This window comes from Marmota monax, unplaced genomic scaffold (genome assembly GCF_021218885.2).
Source record: "Marmota monax isolate L192 unplaced genomic scaffold, Marmota_monax_Labrador192_F-V1.1 WCK01_AAM20220418_F8-fsc00069, whole genome shotgun sequence".
NCBI classification, from domain to species: Eukaryota; Metazoa; Chordata; class Mammalia; order Rodentia; family Sciuridae; genus Marmota; species Marmota monax.
Window position 1 is genome coordinate 1,971,691 of NW_026695243.1, and position 25,065 is coordinate 1,996,755.

The window sequence follows — 25,065 nt, forward strand, 5'->3', positions numbered from 1 at the left end:
CCCTACCCTACCTTATAAAGCCCCTGCTGCATCTACTCCTCCTTCCCCACCACAAGGCCTTGAAATTTCATTATCAGAGATAACTGATCTGCTCTGCACTGAAGTGTCACTTTGTGCCTTTAGGACTGCTCCCACTACTCCTCTTAGGACTGTTTTTACTACTAGGTTACAGGAGCAGCTGCACACAACTCAATCAAAATATCCATTTATCAATCCATACTTCTACATATGTAGATAATGGAATCTTAGAAAGGCAAGGTTAACCATGTAATGGCAACTCCACAGCATTACTATTCTCTAGCACCATGAGCATGGGGAGGGAAGAGCTTTTTCTTGGGAGACTGTAAGCAAGGTGACCAGGAACTCAGTAGCACAAAATTGGGAGGAAGGAGAGAGACAGGACAAAAAACAGGGGCTCAGTTGAGAAGGTAGCACCTTTAAAAAACATACACAGTGTGACTATAAAATTTCAAGTCTTTTTTTAATAAAACAAACATAACAGTGTAGAAACCTAAATAAACATTTCTCCCTCAAAGTTGTTACATCCTTAGTTCCCAACAAAACTCTCTACTATTGGAGACAGTATTTGGAATCCCTCTTTTGGGAAGAGCCTTAAAAGGCAGTTTATGAGCCACATTAGAAACTATCCTTTCAAATGCTCGGCTTTTTGGAAACAGAAAATCCACAGTCAGAGGATGACACTGGAAAAAAATGAAAGAGGTGTTGCAGCTTTTGCAGAAATCCCTTAAAGACCTCTAGCAAGTTCTGAGTAATAACACAGCCACTGGAGAAACAGGTGGGCACCCTGGACAGCCACTTTCAATGGGGAGAGCATTCATTTGATAGAAAAATTCTGCTGTCTGCCTAAAAAAAGAAAAAAATCAGCCACACTCCTTTATAGTCACACTTGCATTTGATTTTAAAAAAAAAAATACAACACTCACACATGGTTCTTATATGAATTCTAATTAAGAGACAATACATTCAGAATTATAGCACTCAGAGATAATTTTCAGAAACTATAACAGCTTCGTTGCCACTTAAGGGGTACATAGGGTGCAGCTGTTTACCTGAATGTATTCTTAAATAAGTGACTACTACCACTCTAGTTTTCCTAGTTGTAGCTCTGTTACAGGTTACTGACCGCAAGTTCATGTTCCAGATTTCCTTTGCCAACACAGATTAATTACAAGGGAGCCACCCCCAAAGTCTTAGGGTGAATTGGGAAAGGGCCGGTTAAATGAAGAAACAGGCCATTCCTTGGTAAAAGTTTGTAGTTTTCTTTCCCAATACATCTTCTTTTTATTGAGAACTTCCATTTTTATCCTGTGTTCCTCCTCTGCCATCTCACACTCTCGCTCTATCTGCTGGATTTTGGCCACATGCACCTCATTCATTTGTATCAGCTGCAGTTGTAAGATGGACATTTGTTGATGGTGTTCTTCCTCATGCATCTTTTTTAAAGCACCTTCCTGAGAGGTTTTGCTCCTGTAGTTTTTATTGGCTGTTATTCTGACAGCTGAACACGAGGGTTCAGGTTGAGAGGTCCCCTCACATACTGGAAAATGTATGAACTCTTTCTCATCATCGCACAGTTCTCTATTTGAAACAGCAAATGATTCTGAAAAACAGTAGCAGAAAACATGTTCAAAGATTTTACAGGCAGAGAAAAAAGTCAATCCTAGCTCAAATGATAGGATGCCTCATTACAGGATGGGTCTAAAATAGTGCCTACTTTGGCTTTCATTTCTATAGGAACCTGGCCACACCTGACTTTTTAAAAACCCCAGGAATCAAAAGCAATTTCCCCTTAATAATGATAAAGGGTTTTGTTATGTTATTTCTAGAACTGCAAACTGTGGGCACAGTGGTCGAGAATGTACTTATCAAGAATCAGAGAGCCTGTGATGATGATACAAATCCTAAACTGAAATGTGCACAACTCTGAGGAGGAGACCACAGTACAGGGCCAACCACGTGGGTCTTCAGATGAAGTTCTCTATCAGACTAATCACCTTTTGCCAGTTTCTCATTCAGCTACAACACTTCTGCTACATCTCCTCAGAAGCATGGTTGCTGGTTGCTACTTCCTGTTCACAGGCATTAGCCCTCATGGACATCTTACGAATGCTCTTCCTAGAAAGAAGAGTCTATAGTCCCTGGCTTAGCTCCCTCCCACACCATTTCTCTTCCATCTCCTGCACCTGACTGTTACCACTGCACTGCTATATGGGGCCAATATTCAGATCCCAAGGACACTTGTCAATGTCCCCCTTACTTAGCCTCTTCCTTGGTACTCGACAATCCTTGAAATTTCTTTCTTCCATTGGCTTCTGGAGCACCACTCTCTCCTTGGCATCTTTCTAGTCTCCTTCCTCTCCAATTGCTGCTCTCAAGTCTCCTGGATGTACTGAGACTCCTCTCCACCCACCTGTTACCATTTTATATTCCCCTAAGGTTCCCATCTCTGATTTTCTTCTCCATCCACCCTTAGTAATCTCAAAATCTGGTTCCAACCTCCTTTTATTGTTCTTACTTTACTCTTCAAAATACTTTGTGCACCCTTTAACCCTACTAAAAACTCACATTCTTGAAAAAGTCATGCTGCTTTTCATAATTCTGTCTCACTATTCCCTCAGCTTGAAGTTGGGCTCACTGCCCCCACCCCGCCCCATTCCTTTTTCAACTCCTGCTAATTCCTACTCATTCAGGACCAATGCTGCTTGCTCTGTGAAACCTCAGATCTTTCCTTTCTTTATAGGTACTCTACAGCACTCAACATGCACCAGGCTTTAGTCATCTCTTTTATCATTGGGCACAAATTACTTTCCAGTACACAGTAGATGCCTAGTGATGTTTATTGTGATGAACCCTTGAATACAAAAGGAAAAGAGCACATGGATGCAAAGGATGCCACTTTTGGTAGGTGCCATGTTTACACTGATATTTTTATAGGATAATGACATTATTGTCAATTAGAGAATTTCAATAGGGGAAACCACTAATTCCACTAACCCATGGAGTTGTCTAGCTGTGACTCCAAGGCTTTCTTGAGAAGCTTTACATTTCCAATAATGAGAATCTTCTCCTTAGAGAAAAGTAATACCAATTTATTAAGAGTTGATTACATTATTACGTCCACTCCATTATTCTGGAAGACAGGATGCTGGGAATGTTAATTGCTACTGGGGGAAACTTAATTCGTGATACTCTGTTAATAAAAGTAAAATGGATACTGTTTAGATTATTTCACTCCAAGGGGTAAGGTAACAACTATAACTAGTTCCTAATTAAGATTAAAGAACAGGTAAAAATCTTACTTTTGGAAGATTAGTTTTAAAAATGAGAGAGAGAACTTCTGTGCCAGAGATAATGAAAGGTCTCCCTAGGACTCTTTTCCAACTCCAACAGCTCTGGCCTCAATTCAATCCCCTTCCTTTTATGTTCCCACTGCCTTCTGGGCCCTCCTCTGACCCAGAGGTGGTTTAGCTACCTACCCTTCAGGTTTCTGAATACTCTGAGCCTATTACTCAGGGAGAACCCAGACAGAGTCTGGGACAGTGCTGGGCATGCAAGAAATGCATGAGGGATGAACTGGCTTCAGCAGATCATGTCCCTCCCCGCAACACGTCTATGGAGAAAGAACAGTACTCCAGAGCGGGTGACTAAAGCACAGGACAAAGGAATTGGAGAGGGCTGACAGGGAGGACAGAGGACCTGGGGTACAAGCATTAACCACAAAGTCTTACCTCACCCATTTCCCTTCTAGTCTTCAATCTGAAAATATTTTTTTGAAGACTGGACACATTAGACATTTTCTGATATCTCTACCCTTGTGGCTTTTAAATTTCATTCCAGAGGATAGTTCTAGATATTCCTTTGAGTCCTTAAAGTTCATCCTCTCACAATGCTGCTGTTGCTACCAATTTCTAAATGCTCACTTTCATCTCAGCAATTCTAGGCTTTGGGGACATGAGGAGGAAGGGGAGAAGGAAGAGGAGGGGGAAGACAACTACCATTTTCTGAATGGTGAAACAGGTATGGAGTAGTATTTTACAACATTTCCTTATCTAATCCTTATAACAACACTAGGAGGGAGGTATTATTATAGAAAATCAAATACAATTTCCAAGGTCATTTGGCTAATTGAAAGAGCCAGGATCCTAATGCAAATCTACATGACTCCAAAATCTAAGCTCAACCTCTTCAACTCAGCCTCCCACGACTCTGCTTGCTCAGTTGATCACTTACATACTGTAAAATACAGCCCCAAATTTGTATCCACTACAAAGCCATCTATTACTAAGAATATCAGTATGTATTCCAAATTTTGATCTCCAAAAGTTCTCTCTGAACATTCAAACAGTATATTCATATCTGGAAGCAAACAAATAACTACTTTAAGACTATTCTTTAAAATGAGCACTAACAAACATATTTTCAAGAAAGACAGGCCTCTTGAGAAGGCTAGCATAGATAGGAATTAAAGTAGGAAACCCAACTTTCAAACATGTTAGCTCCAATTAATAAAAGCTAGTGTTCAGATAGGAAGAATATTCCCCTAATTGGAAAAAGGCTAGCCTGGGAATAGCAACCTGCTACAAACACACACCACATAATAATCTCTTTCCCAAGTAAAACCAAACCAACCAAAGTAGAAAACAACTCAATTTTATGCAAAAAGGTTAGGAAAGCTTTTCTGGGACTGAGAACACAGCCAAGAGGGTGTTCTTTCACTTGGGCTTTGAGTAAATTTAGCATTAGCTGGAAAAGCCTACACAGCAGTGAAAGGCTATGAGGAAACTGTGTACGGGCCAATCTGCAATTCTCAACAGAACAAAGGAAACCAGATTATGGAGAAATGGATAAATGAGATAGGATGGATGCATATTATGAGAGATAATGCCATAACTAAAAGAAATGATTCAATTCATATACAATGAGAATAGATCTTAAAAACATTATCCTAAGTGGAAAATGCAAAAGCAGAGATATCTACAATTTTTCATCTATGTAGGTTAAAAATATATGCACACAAAACACATGTGAAATAATACTCAAGCAGACTAGACTAATTTGGGTATAGGAGAAGAGAATGAAAGTAGGGAATAGGGATGAAAAGGGGATGAACACATAACTAATACAAAAGAGGGGGTTTACACAGACCAATAATGTAGTTGTGCCACGACTGCAAATGAAACTCAGCCCTCTGTACCTGAGTTCCCACCCCAAAAAAACGGGATTGGATTAAACAGTGATGTTTATTTAAAAATATTCTCTTTATTTAATTATAATAGAGAAAATAAATACATATGTAATTAAATATAAATTATGCCAAGATACCTCAGAGGCTTAGTTTCCTTAAATGTATTGGACTATCATCTTATTTCCCAGTCACTCCTAGCAAATTTTGATGGCTCCCTTAGTTTGTTCTCCACATCTGATCCCCAAAGATAATGGAAAATAAGTTTCAAGGCCATATTATCACAGATCACAAAATGTGCAGGGTGTAAACTGTTTAATATGTTACGGAAAAAAATACTCACTTTTTACTTTTATTTTTTTCTTAAATTCAAAGTCACTGTGTTCAAACTGCATTTGGACATTTTGTACAATTTGGACATTTTGTATAATTTGTACATTTTAAGAAAGTCCTTGGCAAAGCTAAGAATATCCAGGGGACAGTGATCAAGATGACACAGTTCATACTGTCTCATATTGAAACACAGTTGGAGGGAGGCCCCTAGTGGAATACTGCTAGGCTCCATCCTGCCTCACATTTTTATAATAAATTCCAGCAAATCTCTGAGCCCCTAATTCTGTTAAGAGGCACCCTGTAAGATGTTATAATAGAACTGTCAATAGAAATAGAATATATTACATAATTGATTTTAAATTAATTTTAAATTCTAATTTCTGTAATATCAATCCAATATATCTAAAATATTATCATTTAAATATGTCACCAATCTAAAATTTAATGAGATATTCAACATTCTTATTGTAGTACTGTTTTCAAAATGTGTGTACTATTATGGCACATCTGAGTTTGGTCTACCAACTCATCAAGTGCTTATGAGCCTCATGCAGCTTGTGGCTACTGTACTGGACAGTGCAGTGTTAGAGATAACACAGGTAAAACAAACACACATACATAGTCCATGTGTCGAAACACACAGGAGGCCAGGAGGGCCATAACCATATACAGCAGATTTTCAACCTTTTCTCCACCAAGTCCCAGAAGGGATGATTGACAATTCTAATCTTTTATTTTTTGTTCTTTTTTTCTTGAAAATAAATCGAAACACAAATGGGTGGAATAACCTCACAGCTGTTTAATGTGTAGAAAGAATTCTAACACCTTAATTAATAGTACTAAGAGATGACTTTGGGGACACTTCCCAACGGACTAACCACTAAGGTTCTCCACTGTGGAAACAGAAGTAGACAGGATTTGGTTGGGCGCCATGGAACCAGTGACCCAGGTGCCATGGTACAGATCTGTAATCCCCGCAACTCAGGAGGCTGAGTCAGAGGGATCACAAATTGAAGTCCACCCTGCACAATTTTGTGAGACCCTGTCTTAAAATTTAAAAAGGGCTGGAGATGTAGCTCAGTGATCGAGCCCTCCTGGATTCAATCCCCAGTACTGGGTGGGAAAAAAGCAGGAGCAAAGAAAAGTCTCCATTGTTATATAGGTATAAGCATCTAATTTAAAATAATTTTATTTTACAAGTGATCTCCAGCAAACATCACGACAGGAAGGACATTTAGAACCTATATTCATTCTCTTCTTGCTGAAAATTTATAGAGTGCATTATGAGTAAATGAATTACATCATTTCTTCTCAAACAAAAAAAGGAGGGGCTGGGGCTGGGGCTCAGTGGTAGGGCGCTCACCTAGCGTGCGTGAGGCACTGGGTTCAAGCCTCAACACCACATAAAAACAAAATAATGTGTCCACCTAAAATAAAGATACATAAATAAATAAATGGGTTTTTTTTTAAGGAAAAAAAAATTGTGGATGAACTTTCTAGATCCTAGCCCAGATTCTGAAAATGTGGACATAAGACTGTCCCCTAAGGATGACCCTATAAAATCAATACACCAGAATCTAGAATACAGATTTGCAAAATAAACTGAAGGCAGTTCACCCCAGCATCTTCCTCAGCAACAGAGCCCAGGGGATACAAGCAATGTGGAAAGCCAGAAAATCACTTAAGCTGATTCGCTTTCTCCACCACCTCAGCACTACTTCCTATGCTGCCTTGCAGAGGCTAAACAGCTTTGAGGCCAGCAAGAGGGAGAGAGATCAGCTGAAGATAGAAGCGTCTACAAAGCAAGAACCCTGTCGTTCAGCAGGCCCAAAGAAACAGCAGGGAGGGAAAAGAGAGTTAGCAGAGTCTATGAAAACACTGTCTGCTAAGGAGCCAGCCTGGCTTGGGAACCCAAGAATCAAAACCGAGGCACTAGGCGCCTGCAGTGGAAAATGATGCAAGAGGGCCATTACATTAACCACTGTGGTTACCTAACTGGCTCCCTGAACTTAACCTCAGCTAAATGTTCACAAGCAAACTTTTGATCATAGTTTAGCTTCCCAGTGTGATCTGCCTATAGGAGAGGAAAAAAAAAAAGAAGTGCTAATCAAAAGCATGTATTTGGTTCACTTGGTAATTACTTTTTTCACTCTACACAGATAACATTCTTGGTTTCAGATAGTTTCTGGTAACTTTTAATTAACAGAAGTCAGTCCCTCAGAACTCAATCTACTCTGGGGACACTGACAAGTGAATTTCTGATCCTGCAAGCCAAGAACCAGATTTTCTGGGGCAAGTACTTGCTGGGTCCTTGGAATACCTTATGAGTAACACCCAGAAACATTCCTCTGCTTCATAGTGACTTTTGCAAATTGCAGTGAACAGGTCAATTCATATATAATCTTCAATTGTATTATTTTCCTTTACTGGAATTATGTATGACATATTTGCTTTTGTCAACAGAAGCATATTGAAATAAAAATGTTTTTTCAAAATCCCTAAAGTGCTACAAATTAGAACTTTAGATCACAATATTATAGTGGATAGAAACATGGGATTTTAATTTGGATGAATGCCAAATGGATGTTTGCTATTTTATATAAATCTCTGTACTTTGTCTTTTAAGTCAGAATTGAGAGGCTTACCACACTGGTTTGTTCATAACAGGTCCTCAAAACATACTGTTTGAGAAAATAGTGAGTGAATGAATATAAACCCTCATCAAATTCTCTTTAATATACTGGAAATGGGTTGACATAAGCAACTGATATTTCTCATTAATAACAGCTCTATTAATGTAGTCCCTAATTTTTCCTTATGTTTAAGTGATAATAAAATCTCTAAGAGAGATGGCAGAAGGATTTAAACAAGTACTTTTGTTTTATGCACTATATGACTTGCATGTCAACACATTCCTCCCGTTTTCAATTACAAGCGGTACCTGGGGCTGCGGCATCAGGATGGTACTCCGGCTCCTCCTCGGGCGGGCTCTGCAGAAAGTACAGCTGCTCGGGCAGCATGCTGGCGATCTTCTCCTTCCCCAGGACGTGGGTGCTCAGCAGTGGACTAACGCTTCGCTTCACTTTCTCTCTCCTTTCGTGGGCCATAATTTTTTTGGTCCGAGCCTTGATGTTCTCCCAGCACTTCTTGAGCTGTTTGAAATCCCGCAGCGACACGCTCGGCTGAGAGTTGTATTCGTGGGCAAGCGCTTGCCAGGTCCGCTGCTTGAGGGCGATAGTTCGGGCATCGCTTTTCTTGCACTCCAGCACATATTTGTACTTTTCTACCAAAGCAAGCAAGATGCTCTTTTCCAACTCTGAGAAGTATTTGGCAGGTTTTATAATTTCGTTGTTTTGCATTTTCCACTCTGTTTCTGTGGGCCGTTAGCTATCCTGTAAAGGGAAGTTTGAAGCAAAAATTACCAACTCCGGCAATAAAAGTGCTGGCAAATCACTTAAGCTTAATTCCTGACTTGATTCTCTTGTTGGAAGAGGATCAGTACTTTCTTTTCCATTAATGTTGAATAACGAGATTCACAGGAGAATATTCAGAAATTTACTAGGAACTGGATTTTAGACGTTCCAAGATTTTCTAGTAGGTGCTTTGTCTTAGTCATACTATGAATATTTTGTAACAGAAAAAAAGAAAAGAAAAGTTGAACAACTATGTGGCACTTTGATTTCTTAATTTATTTCTGCTTAGTGTGAGGGAATTGATTATTCCCCTCAAATCTTAATGTCAGACAGCTTTGGTACTAAATGGCTTTTTCAAGTTTTTGTCACAAATGAATATAAGAGAAGTCATTGTGCAATCAAACAGAAGGGAAGATGTAAACACTATGAAGATTTCAGAATCGTAAAGAAATTACTCCAAAGATCTGATATTTCCATCACTATATCTGTGACCTTAGGTCATGCTCCCAGAGCAACCTGAGATTCATCTTTAAAATAAGGGGGTGGACCTTCTTGGTCTATTCCCTAAAGACCTAAAAAGAGCATGCTACAGGGACACTGCTACATCGATGTTCATAGCAGCACAGTTCACAATAGCAAGACTGTGGAACCAACCTAGATGCCCTTCAATAGACGAATGGATAAAAAAAATGTGGCATTTATACACAATGGAGTATTACTCTGCATTAAAAAATGACAAAATCATAGAATTTACAGGGAAATGGATGGCATTAGAGCAGATTATGCTAAGTGAAGCTAGCCAATCCCTAAAAAACAAATGCCAAATGTCTTCTTTGATATAAGGAAAGTAACTAAGAACAGAGTAGGGACGAAGAACAGGAGAAGAAGATTAACATTTAACAGGGATGAGAGGTGGGAGGGAAAGGGAGAGAGAAGGTAAATTGCACGGTAATGGAAGGAGACCCTCAGGGTTATACAGTGGAGGGGGTAGAGAGAGAGGAGGGGAGGGGAGGGGAGAGGTGGGGAGGGGGGAGGGTGGATGAGGGGAAAGGCAGCGGAGCACAACAGACACTAGTATGGCAATTTGTAAATCAATGGATGTGTAACTGATGTGAATCTGCAATCTGTGTATGGGGTGAAGGTGGGAGTTCATAACCCACTAGAATCAAAGTGTGGAATATGATATGTCAAGAAATTTGTAATGTTTTGAACAACCCACAATAAAAAATTTAAAAAAAAAAAAATAAAAAAAAATAAGGGGGTGGAGCTGGGCAGTGGTGCACACCTGTAATCCCAGCAACTTGGGAGGCTGAGACAGGAGGATTGCAAGTTCAAAGCCAGCCTCAGCAACTTAGCAAGGCCCTAAGCAACTTAGCAAGATCCTGTATCAACATAAAACATAAAAAGGACTGTGAATATGGCTCAGTAGTAAAGTTCAATCCCTGGTATCAAAAAAAAGAAAGAAAAAAAATAAGGGTAGAATCTGTGATCCCTCAAGTCTGAGGGTCAATTTTAAAAGCATATAATCTTATGTAAACTATTTCTATAATTTAAGAAGTGAAAAGGTCCTGCACACCTAGAGACTGAATCTACTGTCCCACCTTAAACTGAAGGAGCCAAAGGCTAGAAAGAAACAGGAGATTGCGCAAGATCATAAAGATGGTGACTTGGAAAGTCCAGAACCTTTTTTGTCCCTGTAATCTGGTGTTCTTAACATCATTCTACAGCTATCTTTTGGGTTCTTGCCTTGAATGGCTCCAAATCTTTTAACCCCTGAGGCCACCCTGCCATTCCCCTACAGAGCTGAGTCAGCATCTTTCACACACAAGGTGCATTGTAAAGGTCCACTAAGTCTGAGACCTGTGTGTGTGTCCCACATCTTCTAATCAGAGGAGGCTCCTATAAGCTCAAACTCTCCACTGGGATAGAAACAGGTGGCTAAACAATGCTGATGGCAGCAGTAGAGTGAGCATTGTCTGTCCCTTTGCTGGAAAGGGCCAACCTTCTCCCAAAGCTTCCTGTGTTTCCAAACCTCAATCTTTCAGAGTAACAGGCAAGCATGGAGATAATGACGTGGTCCATTCAAAACTGGCCAGTCCATATCTAAAGAATTAGGAAACAACTTGAAGGAGTCCTTTTAGCTAAAAGTGGGACGGTTGGAACAAGAGTGGCAAGTATACCAAAATTCATTATTTTCTCCATTTTTGAGTATGTTTGAGAATTTCTACAATGAAGAGTCAGAGTGAGGAGAGGCTGTGGCTTTTAAATGTATGGTACACTGATTTAAAATCACACTAGAATATGCCAGCTGTTTACACACTCTACCTGAGAAGTTACTGTAATTGGATCAGACTGAGGCTGCAGAGGACCAGGCCAGATCAGAGTTTTGAAACTGGGGTCAAGAATGTGGACTTTGACACTAGGGCAACAAAAATCTATCAAGGTTTCTCATAATGAACTGCCTCATCCCAAAAGTTAAGGTTCAAATGAAGTTTTAATGTGATCAGGGTCTCCACCTACCAGGCACCCCTCTTCCCAGTCACACTGGGAACATTGGATATTAGAAATTGAGAGATTTAAACACATGTCAAAGGCAGGTTGGCCCTAGATCCTAAGCAATGCTAAATGAAAGGACATTTATCTTTGGGAGAATGTGTCCCTATACCCTTAAATTCCCAACATGTGGTTTGATCACATTACTCTAATTTCCCTACAACAAGACCCTAATGCAGGCCCCTTCTTCCTGAAAGATCCTAAATTCATTTTTCACCTTTGTCAATTCTTCCATTCACTACAAAGAAATGTTTCCCAAACTGAAATTTATTAATGCATGCCCTACACAATCTATCTCTTCTATAAAGTCTCTATGTTTCAAAATGTCCATGTCCAACTTACTTTCTGTAGTTTTTATTATGAAATCAAAGGGTACACTGAATGTTCTTAAACCACAAAGCTCCAAGAGCAAGTTCTAACCTGATTCCCGATCCCAACTCCTCTACCACAGAAATGTCAATATGATAATTTTCTCATGCCCCAACTCTTTAAGAATTTGCTACTAAGGATTCAGAAAGCTCTGATCCACAGGGGGAAAAGCGATTACTCTCTATTTTGTTTTATTATATATAAAATGCTATTTTATATGTACTTTATAATGTGTGTATGTGTACATATATATTACATATACTTTTGAAATAAATCTTTTTCCTATTTTAATGATTTCTTCAAGAAAAATTCCTAGAAAGGGAAGGGTTGCCATGGAAGATGAAAATATCAAATATTTTGTGATAACCATCAATTTGTCCTTGTAAAATTCTGTACCAACTTACATTCGTACTAACAGCACGAAAGCATATCTGTCTCCCTACTTCAATTACTCTTTTGGTGTTTGGTTTGTTTGTTTGTCTTTAGTACCAGGGATTGAAATCAGAGGTGCTTAATCACGTCCCCAGGACTTTTTATCTTTTATTTTGAGACAGAGTCTCATTAAGTTGTTTTTAACCTCACTAAGCTACTGAGGCGTGATCCTCCTGCCTCAGCCTCCCAAACCACTGGGATTATAAGTGTATGCTTTGCTCTTATTGTTAACACATTTTTTTTTAAATTCTATGCTATCTGCAGAGGTAAAAACTGTCACTTTACTGTCTAATATTATATGGATTGCAGCTCTCAAGCAAATAAGCCACATTCTTAGGCAAACCCCTGTGATACCTGATAGAATTGAAACTACACAGAATTAATATCAAGCAATTTAATAATTTTTCCTCACAATGTGTGCAGTACCACTAGCTGTTATCTGGCAGTGATGAACTTGGGGGGAATCTCAACTTCACAAGGGATTTTGCCTTAAGTGTGGCCAATGGGGTGTGCCTGATAATGGCAATGATGTAATAGTAGATAACTTTTATTGAGCTCTTACTGTGGATTACATGCTATACCACATGCTTTTTTTTTAATTTTAATATTTTTTTTTTTTTTTTTCAGTTTTCGGCAGACACAACATCTTTGTTTGTATGTGGTGCTGAGGATCGAATTTGGGCCGCATGCATGCCAGGAGAGCGTGCTACCGCTTGAGCCACATCCCCAGCCCTATACCACATGCTTTATATCATACAATTCTCCCAAAAATAGCTCAAGAGCATCATTTGTTACACCTCAATTTTTTTGCTTAAAAAATTACAGTACCAGAAGAAATTATGCAACTGCTCTCAAAAACAAATACTAAGAATTACCAAAACCTAGGGACCATTAATAGTCTATTAACTAAACTGTTATTTAATCACTAAGTAAATCCAGACTTACCAATTTACTTCATTTAATTTCTTAGGACAGCAGTCCTCCCTGGGCCCTGTGGTTGCATTCCATAGGACTATAAAGGGATTCTAGTACAAGCCAATATAACCCAAAGGTTCCCTATAGATTCTCAGCAATCTTATAAATAGGTTGTTTATCTCTACTAGCCAATGATTATTTCCATTTCTCAGAGAAGAAACCTGAGGCTCAGTAACTTGCCACAGTAAGCTGCAAGACCAGGATCCTCAGGTCTGAGCCCAATGCCCATGCTCCTCCACTTAGTTCTCTTATTTCAGACCTAGTGACAGCCTCTACTCCCTTGCTCAAATTATGTCAATTAATTAGCAATTTAGTTGCCAGTTGGCAGAGATCTGGGTAGGGCAACTTAGGGAGTGGTGCCTGCTCTGCCCATCTCCATTTGTTGGCTCTTCTCCTCCCTGCCCCTTCCCCACCTGGTTATTCCTCTTGCCTTCTTCATCTCCTCCCTCCATCTCTCAAACCCAGGCCCCAATAGCCCCTGCACAGGGTACCTCACTCACCCCAGAGTTCCAAAACAATTTCTGCTGTTGATTTGGCAAGAACCATGTCTGTAAAGTAACTGTAGAGATCACATGGAGCTTGAAAATGGCCCACACCCCAGGGAAACTCTAGCATTCTGCTTGAGCACCCGAAGGACAATCCTCAGTACAATAGTGCTTCCCAAGGTAAGAGCTCTCACCAGCAAAGTTTATTAATACTAACTTCCAGGCTGGAAATCCTATTCTAGCTTTAAAACTATTCAGCAATGTCCAGGACTGGCTACAAGTGACAACGTAACAAGCATTTCCTGCTGCATCAGTTTTTATTAGAGATAAACTAGTCTTCCCTGCCCTCTAATTCTTTTACACCTGCTATTCAGCTAGATAATACATTACCTTTTCCTGCGCATGGTTGTGGTCCAACAAGCAGCTCAGTGACCCTCACAAAGTGGACAATCAATAAACATTTAATGAATGCTTACATTTTTACACAGGTGTAAAACTGCCTATCGTGTGTAAAATATCACACACAAAAACAGAGTACACTAAAAGCTGCATTCAGTTAAAAATGATCAATAAAATAACAAAATCCAAATACAATGAAAGTTTCCCTTGGATTTGGCAAAGAAAGAAAGACCCATAGACAGGTTTAAATAAAACAGTACAATTCTAACATCATAAAAAAAATAAGGAGGAAGTGACTAGCACAATCCCCAAAACACTAACACTGAGTAAACTACCAGAAGATTGTAATAGGTACATTTAATATTATACCTTAAGGCAAAAACCCAGGTGTGTAAGCACTGAATTTTTGTGTGCTCCCAAAATTCAAACACAGCCCCAGTGTGACTGTATTTATAGTCTGAAACTGTAGGAAGTAGTTAAGGTTAAATTAAGTCATAATTTTGGGGCCGTAGTCCTATGGGATTAGTAAATGCTAATAACTTATAAGAAAAAACACCAATTGTGTGGTAGCATAATCTCAGTAACTTGGGACACTGAAGCAGAAGGGTCTCCAGTTCAAGGCAAACTCAGCTATTTAGTGAGATCCTAAGCAATTTACCAAGAATAAAATAAAATAAAAGGTCTGGGAATGTAGTTCAGTGGTAAAGAATCCCTAGATTCAATCCCTAGTAACCCCCCCCCCAAAAAAAAGAAGAGAGATCTCTCTTTCTCTCTCTGCACATAAAAGAGGCCACTTGAGCACACAGTGAGAAGGCAACCACCCCCAAGCCAAGAGAAAGGTCTCAAACAAAACCTATCTTGTTGGCACCTTTATGGTGGACTTCTCATCCTCTGAAACTATGAGAAATGAAACATGCAATCTGTGACATTTTGTCATGGCAACCTGAGAAGACTAGGTATGCTCTCTAATGATTTTTTAGTCAGCCAAGGGTGAAACCAAATCTTGAAGTCTGAGCAAAGACTAGAGAAATTTGGCAAAGATTTTGCTTCTACTTCCTTTGGTAGAAAAAGAAGTTCTTTAAAGTTAATGGGCATTATAACTGAAGAGCTATGGCCCCTTGGCTTAGGCAGTTGTCAAGATATTAATGAACTAGGGCTCCTAAAGTAAACTTGATGCAGAAAATCTGGGTTCAGTTCTGGCCTTCAGCACCCACTTGACTGTGTAACTTTAAATGAGCCAGTAATCCTCCAATGCTTCATTTGTAAAATGGATTTTATGCCCCCCAACCTGTCCTACTCCCTGAGCACCACAGTCTTTCAATGCAAGTGAAAAACAAGCATAGATTAGAAATTCAATAAATTGTAGTTCTTTTCCCACCTCCCACACATATCAGACTGTTTCCAAAAGTAGAACAGTGGTCTATATGCCCTATATATATCTCTCAACCATATACTTATGGGCTTTTTATTTCATATACACACAATTCAACAAATATTGAATACATGCCTGCCAAAGGCTGAGCGCTGCCCTTAAATACATGAGAGATAAAAGCCAGATGAATCCTGCAGCCTAGGAAGAGCACTGGCGTGCATAAACCAACATCTACAGCCAGCAAGAGGCAGGCTGAAGCAGACAACCTAACAGAGGACCACACACCTTGGGTGAAAAGGCAGGAGAGGGAAGAGGTGAATCTGCCTTCTTCATGAACAAGAGGACATTGTGCTAGACCTGTAAAAATGAACAGGAGATGAGCAGGAAGAGTAGAAGGAGATACTTCAGAAAAAAAAAAAATGGATAAAAAAGGGCCTGGGGCTGGGATTGTGGCTCAGCAGTAGAATGCTCACCTAGCACGGGCGGGACCCGGGTTCAATTCTCAGCACCACATAAAAATAAAGGCATTGTGTTGTGTCCATCTACAAAAAAGACTCTCTCTCTCTCTCTGAAAGAAAGAAGGAAGGAAGGAAGGAAGGAAGGAAGGAAGGAAGGCCGGCCTGGACTCTGAGTGGGACAACGGTAATGGAGAGGAGGTACATGCCAAGGACTGTTATGAAGGAAAGAATGACCAGGATGTGTGTGTACACTAGGGTGAAGGATAAAGCAAGAGCAGGGCAATGGAATGCATGAGGATTAACCTGTGCAGGAGTCAGCGGGAATGGCATTTCTGAAGGTGGATGAGGAGATCATGGTCCCATAATGATGTAATACAACACAGTGCACTGTGGGACAGGCTGAATCCTGTGGTATGGTAAATAGGGTGATAGAGATGAGCCTGTGGACACTACTCCAGGATGGAGGAGGTCCAAGAATAGGAATCTTAATTCCTTAATTCTCTAGAAGAGAATTAGTCTTAGAACAAAGCAGGGCCACAACTTGAGAGACTAACAACACAGGGAGAAGTGGTAGGTGAGCTGGAGGAAATGGGGCACCTATTCCCCAGGGTATCTGCCAGGTAGGGGATCAGTTTGTTCTCAAATGATAAAAGCTGTTTCCTATCCTCCTGACTCAATATCTCAAACCTTTCTTTGAAACAATCTAGAGCCTAACATAATAAAACTTAAAAAAAAAAAAAGGATCTTAGTCTAATCCTCTTACTTCTATGAGGAAACTGAGACTCATAGCAAAATAGGGGCTTCTCAAGGCCTTGTAACAGAGGAAAGACTCCAATCGAATCTTCATGGTTTGTTTGTGGGCCCTCTCCCCTTTTGGAACTCCTTCCCATCAAGATCCCCTTTGCGCTAGGTTCCCCCAAGACTTACTGATTATCCCACCTACCACAGTTTGAATCTGAGTATCCTCCAAAGGCCTGATCCCCAGCTTGGTGCTGCTGAGAGGTGGTAGAAGCTGTAAGAGCAGAGGCCTAGTGGGAGCCCTGCCCCTTCCTCTCTTCCTTCACTTCCTGGTCATGAGATGAGTGGTTTTGCTCTGCCACATGCCCCCACCACAACGTGCTGCCTTGCCACAGGGCCAAAGCAACAGGGCCAACCAATCATTAACTAAAACCTCTAAAACTGTGAGCCAAAATAAACCTTTCCTTTTTATAAATTGACTGTCTCAGGTATTTGTTATAGCAACAGAAAGCTAACATATCATTTGAAAACTAAGGTCATTGCTCTCAACTCTTCCAACTCATTTTGTGACATTAGGCAAGTCCTCTTTCTTCCCTGTCAATTCCTCATCTCTAAACTAAACTCTAAACTATTTTAAAAACTAAAGGGGGTGTTCCCTGAAGTCCAATCCAGTGCTGGAGTCTCAGCACTACTACTGACACTACTGATTTTCTGCAATCAGACTTCTACAGCTTGCTGCCAAAGATGTATGGGTGGTATTTTCTGATTTTTGTGAGGCCAGTGGAGCTACTGGCCAATGAAAGAAATGATCTCACACAATCCTGCTATTTGCTTCAAGGCCCATACACAGATTTAATTCCATAAGTTAAGCAATTCCAGGTAAAATGGCTAAGATAGGTGATATGATCTGTTTTCCACAGCTCTTTGAAGAGAACTGGCTACAGAGTAGAAACTTTTTTCTTTTTTCTCCTGTAGTGCTGGGAATTGAACTCAGGGCCTTATGTTTGTGAGGCAAGCACTATACCAACTGAGCTATATCCCCAGCCCCAGAGTAGACACTTGATAAACACTTGTGGAATATATGTAGACCCACCTGCTTGCCATTGATAATTTTTACTAATTATATAGCTAGATGTTCTACTATGTAAAATTTCTCCTTTTATAAGGGCTTCATCATAAAAATATCATTTTATGGCTTATTCTTATAAATACCATCACAGTCCAAAAAGAAGTAGAAATGCCATTTTTTCAAGAGCTTCATGACAGCCATGAACCTTCCAGATCTCATGTGATCGTCACATGTTCAGACCTGTCTGCCCCAGGTGGCCACTCCCCATGTCCTCTCTGCCCCTCCACCTTCTTTCTTTGCTTTTAGATTTTCCATTCTTCAACCCAGTACCAAACTTGCCTCTCATGTGTTCCCTCCTCTTCCCCTTGCCCACCCATCCCAGCAGCCATGTAGTTTGAATAGTTCATCTTTACCATCTGTGTCTGAGTGCAACTCTGAGCAGAACCAGCCTTGTATTTAAAGGCAAGAGCCCTGTCATCCCCTCCCCTGTCGTCCCACTCTCTAAAATCCAGATGAGGGTTCTTAAAAGTCCTAGCTCCTTCCTTTGCCTCCCCAACAGCTCCATCCTAAACCACCCCCACCTAGTGACTTCCCTGAAATGCTTCTGAAATCATATTAAAGCATCCTCCACAGAAAGCACTTCCAAAATACATTAGGTGCCCTTCTGTAGGTGTTCCCACTCCAGCTTGCTTCTCTTACTGACGACACTCTCCTCCACACCCACCACTTCAGCTACAGCCATTGGCTCTTGGGTCTTCTCTAGACCATGGGTACCATGTATTTACTTCTTACCACAGCACTCTGGGAATTACTCAGCACTGGGATCTATCCACATCAAAGATCTCCCGTTTGAGGCTTGGGACTACATTTCATGTGTATCTTTCACATACACAAGAGGCAGTGTTTGTTCAAAAGAAAGTGAGCTATCAGGGAGAACCTCTCTCCCAGGTCCTATTTTTTCTCCTTAGCATCAATTGCAGTGCCAGTTATTTCCCAACCACCTCTATTTAGCAGCCCAATATGGGAACCTCGTAAATCTTCAATTCTCCACAGTCAAAAACAAACTAATTATTCCCCTACCTCTCCTTGATGTCTGATGAGTTCAGCCACATCAAGTTGGACTTCCAAAGCAGAAACCTCAGTGTGTTCTTCAATATATGCAACCAGATGTCAACACAGTGTATGTTCACTCAGTATCTATTCCCTCTTCTCCCATTCTCATCACCCATGGCTGAGGTCAGACTCTCATCTCTAAAATGATCTCCCAAACTTCTAGCTCATCTTCCACACAACCATAGGAGGGATATTCCTACAACACAGTAATCAAGCCACACGTGTGTTTGTATACCTCTGACATCTTTCCCCCTCCCTAAATGACAGATAAATCCATATTGTCACTTGGTGTTCAGGGACTTTCTGGATCTGACCCTTATTATAGCACCCACTTCACCACCCCTCCCATCCTCTCAGTATTTTTCAACTTAATCAGATTAAACTCACCTCATGCCCTTGACTCTGCCATGTTCTCATGCCTCTTTGCACACAAGGCTTCCTCTGGCTGAAATCTTCACCCCAGGGTTCACCCAGGACCCATTTCCAACCTACGAGGATCAGCTCCCATGTGATTTTTCTGAAGCCTTCCTCAACTAATGCCCAGGCTGTTGTGTTTGTTTAATTTATAACAGCTTCCTTTTAAAATGAGTTTGAAGCAGCTTACAAACTATGCACACACTGCGGCTTGATTTTTTTTTCTTGAGAGGAACTATCAGGGCAAAGACAAGAGAGAGTACAAGAGATAAAAGCTAGGAGGTAATGGAGCACTCAAAAGATCTGTCATAGGTCTCATATTCATCTTGTTAGCGTACACTGGCCCCAAGTCTCTTATCAAATGAATTAGCTACTCTTCCATGAGCCCACTACCAACTGTGGATGCCTGGGAGTACCTCTCATATTTTTTTGTAACTTGCTCTTCATGTCGGTCTCCCTCCTGGACTGGGGAATTTCTAAGGGCTAACTTCTGATTCATCTCTGAATCCCAGCATGTAGCATATGACTCAGCACACAACTGATGCTCAGCAGACGTTCGTTGAATGGACATGGAAAACAGTACAAGTGCTTGTTGAGTTCTCTGTTAGATATTTGAAAAATAACATTATTTATCCTCAGGAAAAAGTTACGATGCTCAAAAATGGCAGAGAAATGAATTTGAACCATATATCGTCTATCTCTCCAAAGCAATTACTCTCCACTATGCTTTGTATTCACCACCTTCACCACATTGTGTTCCCAAATATCCTCTGTTCAAGGCCTAGTTCAAAATAAAGCACACTTCTCCAAGAACCTGTTCACTTGCCTTTACTATAGTCTTGCCTGACTTTCTGCAGCACTTATGTAAGACATCGGAACAGGGCAGACTGTCTTCTTGGTAACTGCAAACTGAAGTCTTCCAGGTACTCTGCAGAGGGTATGCTGAAGCAGCCAGCTTCTCTTTCCAAAGCATTCTCCCTAGTGTATCCCTGGACTTTTCATAGTTCAAAGTCTTCCAGTTTTCTCCATTCCAAAATGAAACTCAAAACAATCTCCTGGGGCCCACTGCTTCTCTAACCAAGTGAATGTAACTCAAACACCCTCCTCCATTACATCAATTAGTCCTTGGTATTTTAAGCGTCTTATTAATCTTTAGCCCTGGTGAGCATCCCCATCTCCTGAAACACATTATAAGAAGTGCAGGCATCACAGAAGGGACAAGGACACTTTAAGAGGCCTGCCTAGTCAGGGGCCTGCATTCCTTCTGAATACCCTTTTGTCCTGCCCCAGAGTAAGAAGAGACAACCTGTGATCTCCCTGGGGGCACGCGCCCCTGGTTTCTAAAGGCAGGCTGGAAGACTTGGTCCAGCATGCTGCTGGGAGGATGGGCTGAACCCTTCTCCCTTCCTCTACATTGTCTCTAGGGTTTTAGGATTCTTCCCCTCCACTCCTATCTCCAAATTCCCATAGCAGTCCTCAATCCTAACTCAGAAACTATGCTTTTTAATTAACGCTCAACAATTTCCTGGGGGACACATGGTCTTTTCTGACATGCTGAAATGCACACCTCATGACCCCCCTATTATTATCTTACCTCTAGTTTTAAATGTGTGATAAATATATCCCTGTATCCTATAACCACTCTAAGTATGGCAAGAATATCTGTACTCTAAATGTTACCACACCTAACAAACATCCATTCTCCAGAATCAGAAGAGCCCAGCTAAATTCTTCTGTTTCCTACTTCTAAATAAAGATTTTTCATGTAATTTACAGTAGCTCTCATAGCACCAGTGCGATGATTTAATGAAAATTCATGCCAGCTGCTCCATAGAAAGTGCTCAGAATTAAGCTATTATCCTGGACACACATCTCTTTCACAATAGTACCTGAGGAGAGGTATTACATCACGCCCCCCGCCCCCCAATTACAGAAACGGCAGCCCAGGTTCGGAGTACAGGAGCTTCCCCAAGGTCAGTCGGCAGAGATGATGCTCTGCCTTCATCCTTCGAGTGGGGGGCTCTCTCCTCTTACACCCCTGGGCAGGGCACAGGGGGTCTCAATGGAGACAAGTATGGAAACCCGGAGAGCAGAGCGCGGCGTGCGAGGAAGCCGGGGCTGGGAGGACAGCGGCACTGCAGGTCACCTGGATTCTTCCCCAGCGACTCCCGACCCAGGGGTCCGGATCCCCCAGCTCCAGGAGCACCGCTGAGCCCGCGCCCCGGGGCTTTGTACGCAGCAGGCCGGCCCGCCCGCCAAGTCCCGCCGCGGCGCGCGGAGGCGGCTGCCTGGCGCCCGGCCTGCAAACCGGGGTCGCGGCGGCTCGGCCCCAAAGCCCGCCAGGCCCGCCCGCGGCCCCGCACCGGCCCGCGCGCCCGCCCGCCGCGGCCCTCCCGGCCTGGAGCCTCCTACCTGCGGGGGCGGCGCGGCGGCCGCGGAGACCCGGGGAGGGGCCGGCGAGGCGCGAGCGCGGCGGCCTCGACTCCACTCGGGGGCTGAGCGGCCGGGAGGGCCGCGGGCTCCGGAGCGCCGGGCGGCTGCGGCGCGCCCCCGGCCGGCCAGGCCCCGCCGCGCGCGCCGCGGCCACAAAGCCCGAAGCCGCCGCCCCCTCGCGGGCCGCCGCCGCCTGCCGGTCGGTCGGCGCCGAGGAGGGCGGGAGCGCGGCCCCGCGCAGTCCCCACCTCCCCGAGCCGCGGCCGCCGGGCTCCCCGGGGAGCAGGGGCGGGGCGCGGGTGTCCATCTTCCACCCGCCGGGCCGCGCCGGCCCCCAGCTGGCGTTCCCCGGCTGGCATCCTTGGGCTGACTTGGTTCCCTTTCCCCACCTTGGCCGAGGAGCTCCTGAAGGGGCCCAACAAAGTGCGTTTCTTTTCCCTGAACAACAAAAGAATGCATTTGCCACGAGGGATGTGGCAGTGGTGGACTCGATTAGTTCGGTCCAGGGCTCCTCATCGACAGAGGCCCTTTTCTTCTGGGACTCGGTGATGCGGGGAACCGCCGACCCCTGTGTTCTGAGTTTACCACCGACTTTTGTTCTGTTTTAATTGGTGGGATCCGTCTCCGAGGTAGTGCGCTGCCGGAGGGCCGGGACTGTGCCGCGGAGCTCGGGACCTGGCTCAGCCCCCGGGTGCTGACTCGGTGGGAACCAACACGTGTGTACGCGAATGCACAACAGACCGAGCAGCTGGGGGACAAAGCACTCTCCTACAGACAAGGCGCTTAGCCCTTCCCGCAGGGATGGTTTCTTTTGCCCTGGATCCGCTGGGAAGATTCCAAGACCACAGAACAGGCTGTTGAACTTTTTTTTTTTTTAATCGAGCTGAAATTCATACGGCATTAAAATAACCATTTAAAAATAAATAATTTAGTACAGTAATTGTATTTATAATGTTTTGCAACTACCACCACTATCTAGTTCTGAAATGGTTCCGATGTCCCAAAAGGAAACCCTGGCACCAGTTAAGCCTTAACGGATCCAGTCCCTGCTCCCCCTCCCCCAACCTCTGGCAATCACTAATTTGTTTTCTGTCTCCATCGATTTACCTTTTCTAGGTATTTTATATAAATGGAATCATACAATATGTGGCCTTTTGTGTCTGTTTTCTTTCTCTTTGCCTAATGCATTTAAGGTTCATCCATGTTGTAGCATGGACAGTACATTGTTTTCATAGCTGAATAAGATACCATTTTGTATGTCTATAGTACAATTTAATGATGATCATCTGTTGGTGGATATTTGGGATATTTCTACCTTTCATCTGTTGCTGAATTTTAGGGTTATTTTTACCTTTTCCACAGCTATTGTGAATAATGCTATTTTGAACATGCCTGTACATGTATTTGTCTACTTTGTCCAACTCTTCAGAATCATACCGGAGTGGTAATTTTTTGTTTGTTTGTTTGTTTGTTTTGTATTGGTAGGGACCTAATCCAGAGCTTGGGGGAATGCTAGATAAGTGCTGAACCACTAAGTTACATCCTGGACCCCTATGTTTTAACTTTTTGAGTAACCACCAAAAAGTTTTCCACAGCAGCTGAATGAATAATTTTGCAGTCCCACCAGCAATTTATGAATGTTTTCAAACTCTCTACAACCTCACCAACACTTGCTATTTTCCTTTTTTATTTTTTTAATCCCTTGGACATTTAGGGGGCCAATGCCTACCTGTCAAGCTTCCACCACCCAGACCTTGAACAGTGCTGATCCAAGGCTTTCACTCAAAGTCAAAGAACTTCCAAACACTCCCTAGGGACAGAAGAACCAAGAAAAATAAAAACACTAGGCTAAGAACTATATTGCTCCTTATCATTAATTTGACAACAACTTTTCTCCTATCTAAGTGGCTTTGAAATTGTCTAGAGAGCCTAGAAACTAAGACCATCCTGAAAGAGCTGCTACTGCCAAAAAAAAAAAAAAAACTTAAAACATCTTTATGAGATGACCCTGGAAGCCAAGACTGCACATCATTTCCACTCATGTTTTCCATTTAGTGCCACATTGGAATCAAGGGAAAACTATTGGAATATGAAATTGGGTCAATTCTAGAAATTTGATTGATAGGTGGTAACAGTGTAGGAAACACATTAGATATGGCAAACATATGTCTGAATCCTTCTCTGTACTGCTTATTTCTTCATGAACTAAGTTAAATCCTAGAATGTGCTTTCTCATTTTCTATGGTGAGAATAACAAAGTCTTCCTGACATGCTAGATGAAAGCTTTTAATCTTGACTTCAGTAAATGATCTTTGATACTCAAAATACCATGATTGAGGTGGACCACATGTAGAAATGCTGCTTGCCGCAGTCTGGCTGGGCACAATCAGGAGCCACTTGTCAAAAGAAACTAACTTTATTTTTAGAACCACACACGCCAAACAAAACAGCCTCTCAGGAAAAACCCTCAGAGCCTCAACTGCCACCACCCGCTTTCCACAAGCCTCTCTCTCCCACACAAGCTTCTCTCCACCTCCCACAATCCTCCTGCTCTTGAGGCCCATTGGCTGGGTCACGTGGGCGGAGCCAAAAAAGTCCCCCAATGAGCAGCTCCGTGGTCTGAAAGGGCAGGGAAACAGCCCAATGAGCATCACCGCAGAGGAGCCAATCAGCTAGATGTTGCTGGGGCCGCTGTGAGCCAATCATCAGCTGGCAGCTGGAAGTTTGCTGGCAGCTGGAAGTTTGCTGGGGCCCCTTCGGCTGTGGCTCTCAACAGCTGCTAAAGAAACATGGAAAACTCATTTAATCATGAGTCTCCTCGAATCAAGATAGTAAGCCTACTCTCTGCTACCAGCTTTAAAACTAATGTAACAATGGTAACTATTTGGACCTGTAATGTAGTTGCTACCTTCCCAGCTTTCTCCTTGTTCCCTGAATTAGAATAGCAAGTTACCATGGATAAACTTTTAAACTTGTCTGAATCTTGTCTGTAAAGTGGAGTAAAAATACCAACTTTTTTTTTTTTCAGTGCTCGGGATCTAACGCAAGGCCCCACACATACTAGTGCGCTCCTTCTGAGCTATATACCCTCAGCCCCAATATCTACTTAATAGGGTTGTGTGAGGAGTCAGGCCTACTTAACAGGGTCATGTGACGGGTCAATGAAATGTGTATGTAAAGGACTTAGCACAGTACTAGCTAACAGAAAATAATGTGAGCTATTATCACCTATGATAAAGCTATTATAACTTCTCTGAAGAAAGAAAGTGTTAACAGAAGGATAGGGTCTACACAGAGTCTAGTATT

At 42.2% G+C, this 25,065-nt stretch overlaps 1 protein-coding gene across 3 annotated transcripts; it reads right to left on the reverse strand.

The window, feature by feature from the left end:
* Positions 1 to 464: 464 nt before the first annotated feature.
* Msantd3 (Myb/SANT DNA binding domain containing 3) lies at positions 465 to 21,852 on the reverse strand. 3 transcript variants are annotated; one of them, XM_046457398.2, is made up of 4 exons: positions 19,300 to 21,477; positions 18,880 to 19,108; positions 8,478 to 8,928; positions 465 to 1,621 (listed from the first exon to the last, which is right to left on the reverse strand). In XM_046457398.2, the coding sequence occupies exons 3-4, from the start codon at positions 8,893 to 8,895 to the stop codon at positions 1,212 to 1,214; spliced, it is 828 nt and encodes a 275-aa protein (XP_046313354.1). In that variant the 5' UTR covers positions 8,896 to 8,928; positions 18,880 to 19,108; positions 19,300 to 21,477; the 3' UTR covers positions 465 to 1,211. The 3 variants fall into 3 exon arrangements, with proteins under 3 accessions (XP_046313354.1, XP_046313353.1, XP_046313355.1); XM_046457397.1 differs by lacking the exons at positions 18,880 to 19,108; positions 19,300 to 21,477 and adding an exon at positions 21,739 to 21,852; XM_046457399.2 differs by lacking the exon at positions 18,880 to 19,108.
* Positions 21,853 to 25,065: the final 3,213 nt, after the last annotated feature.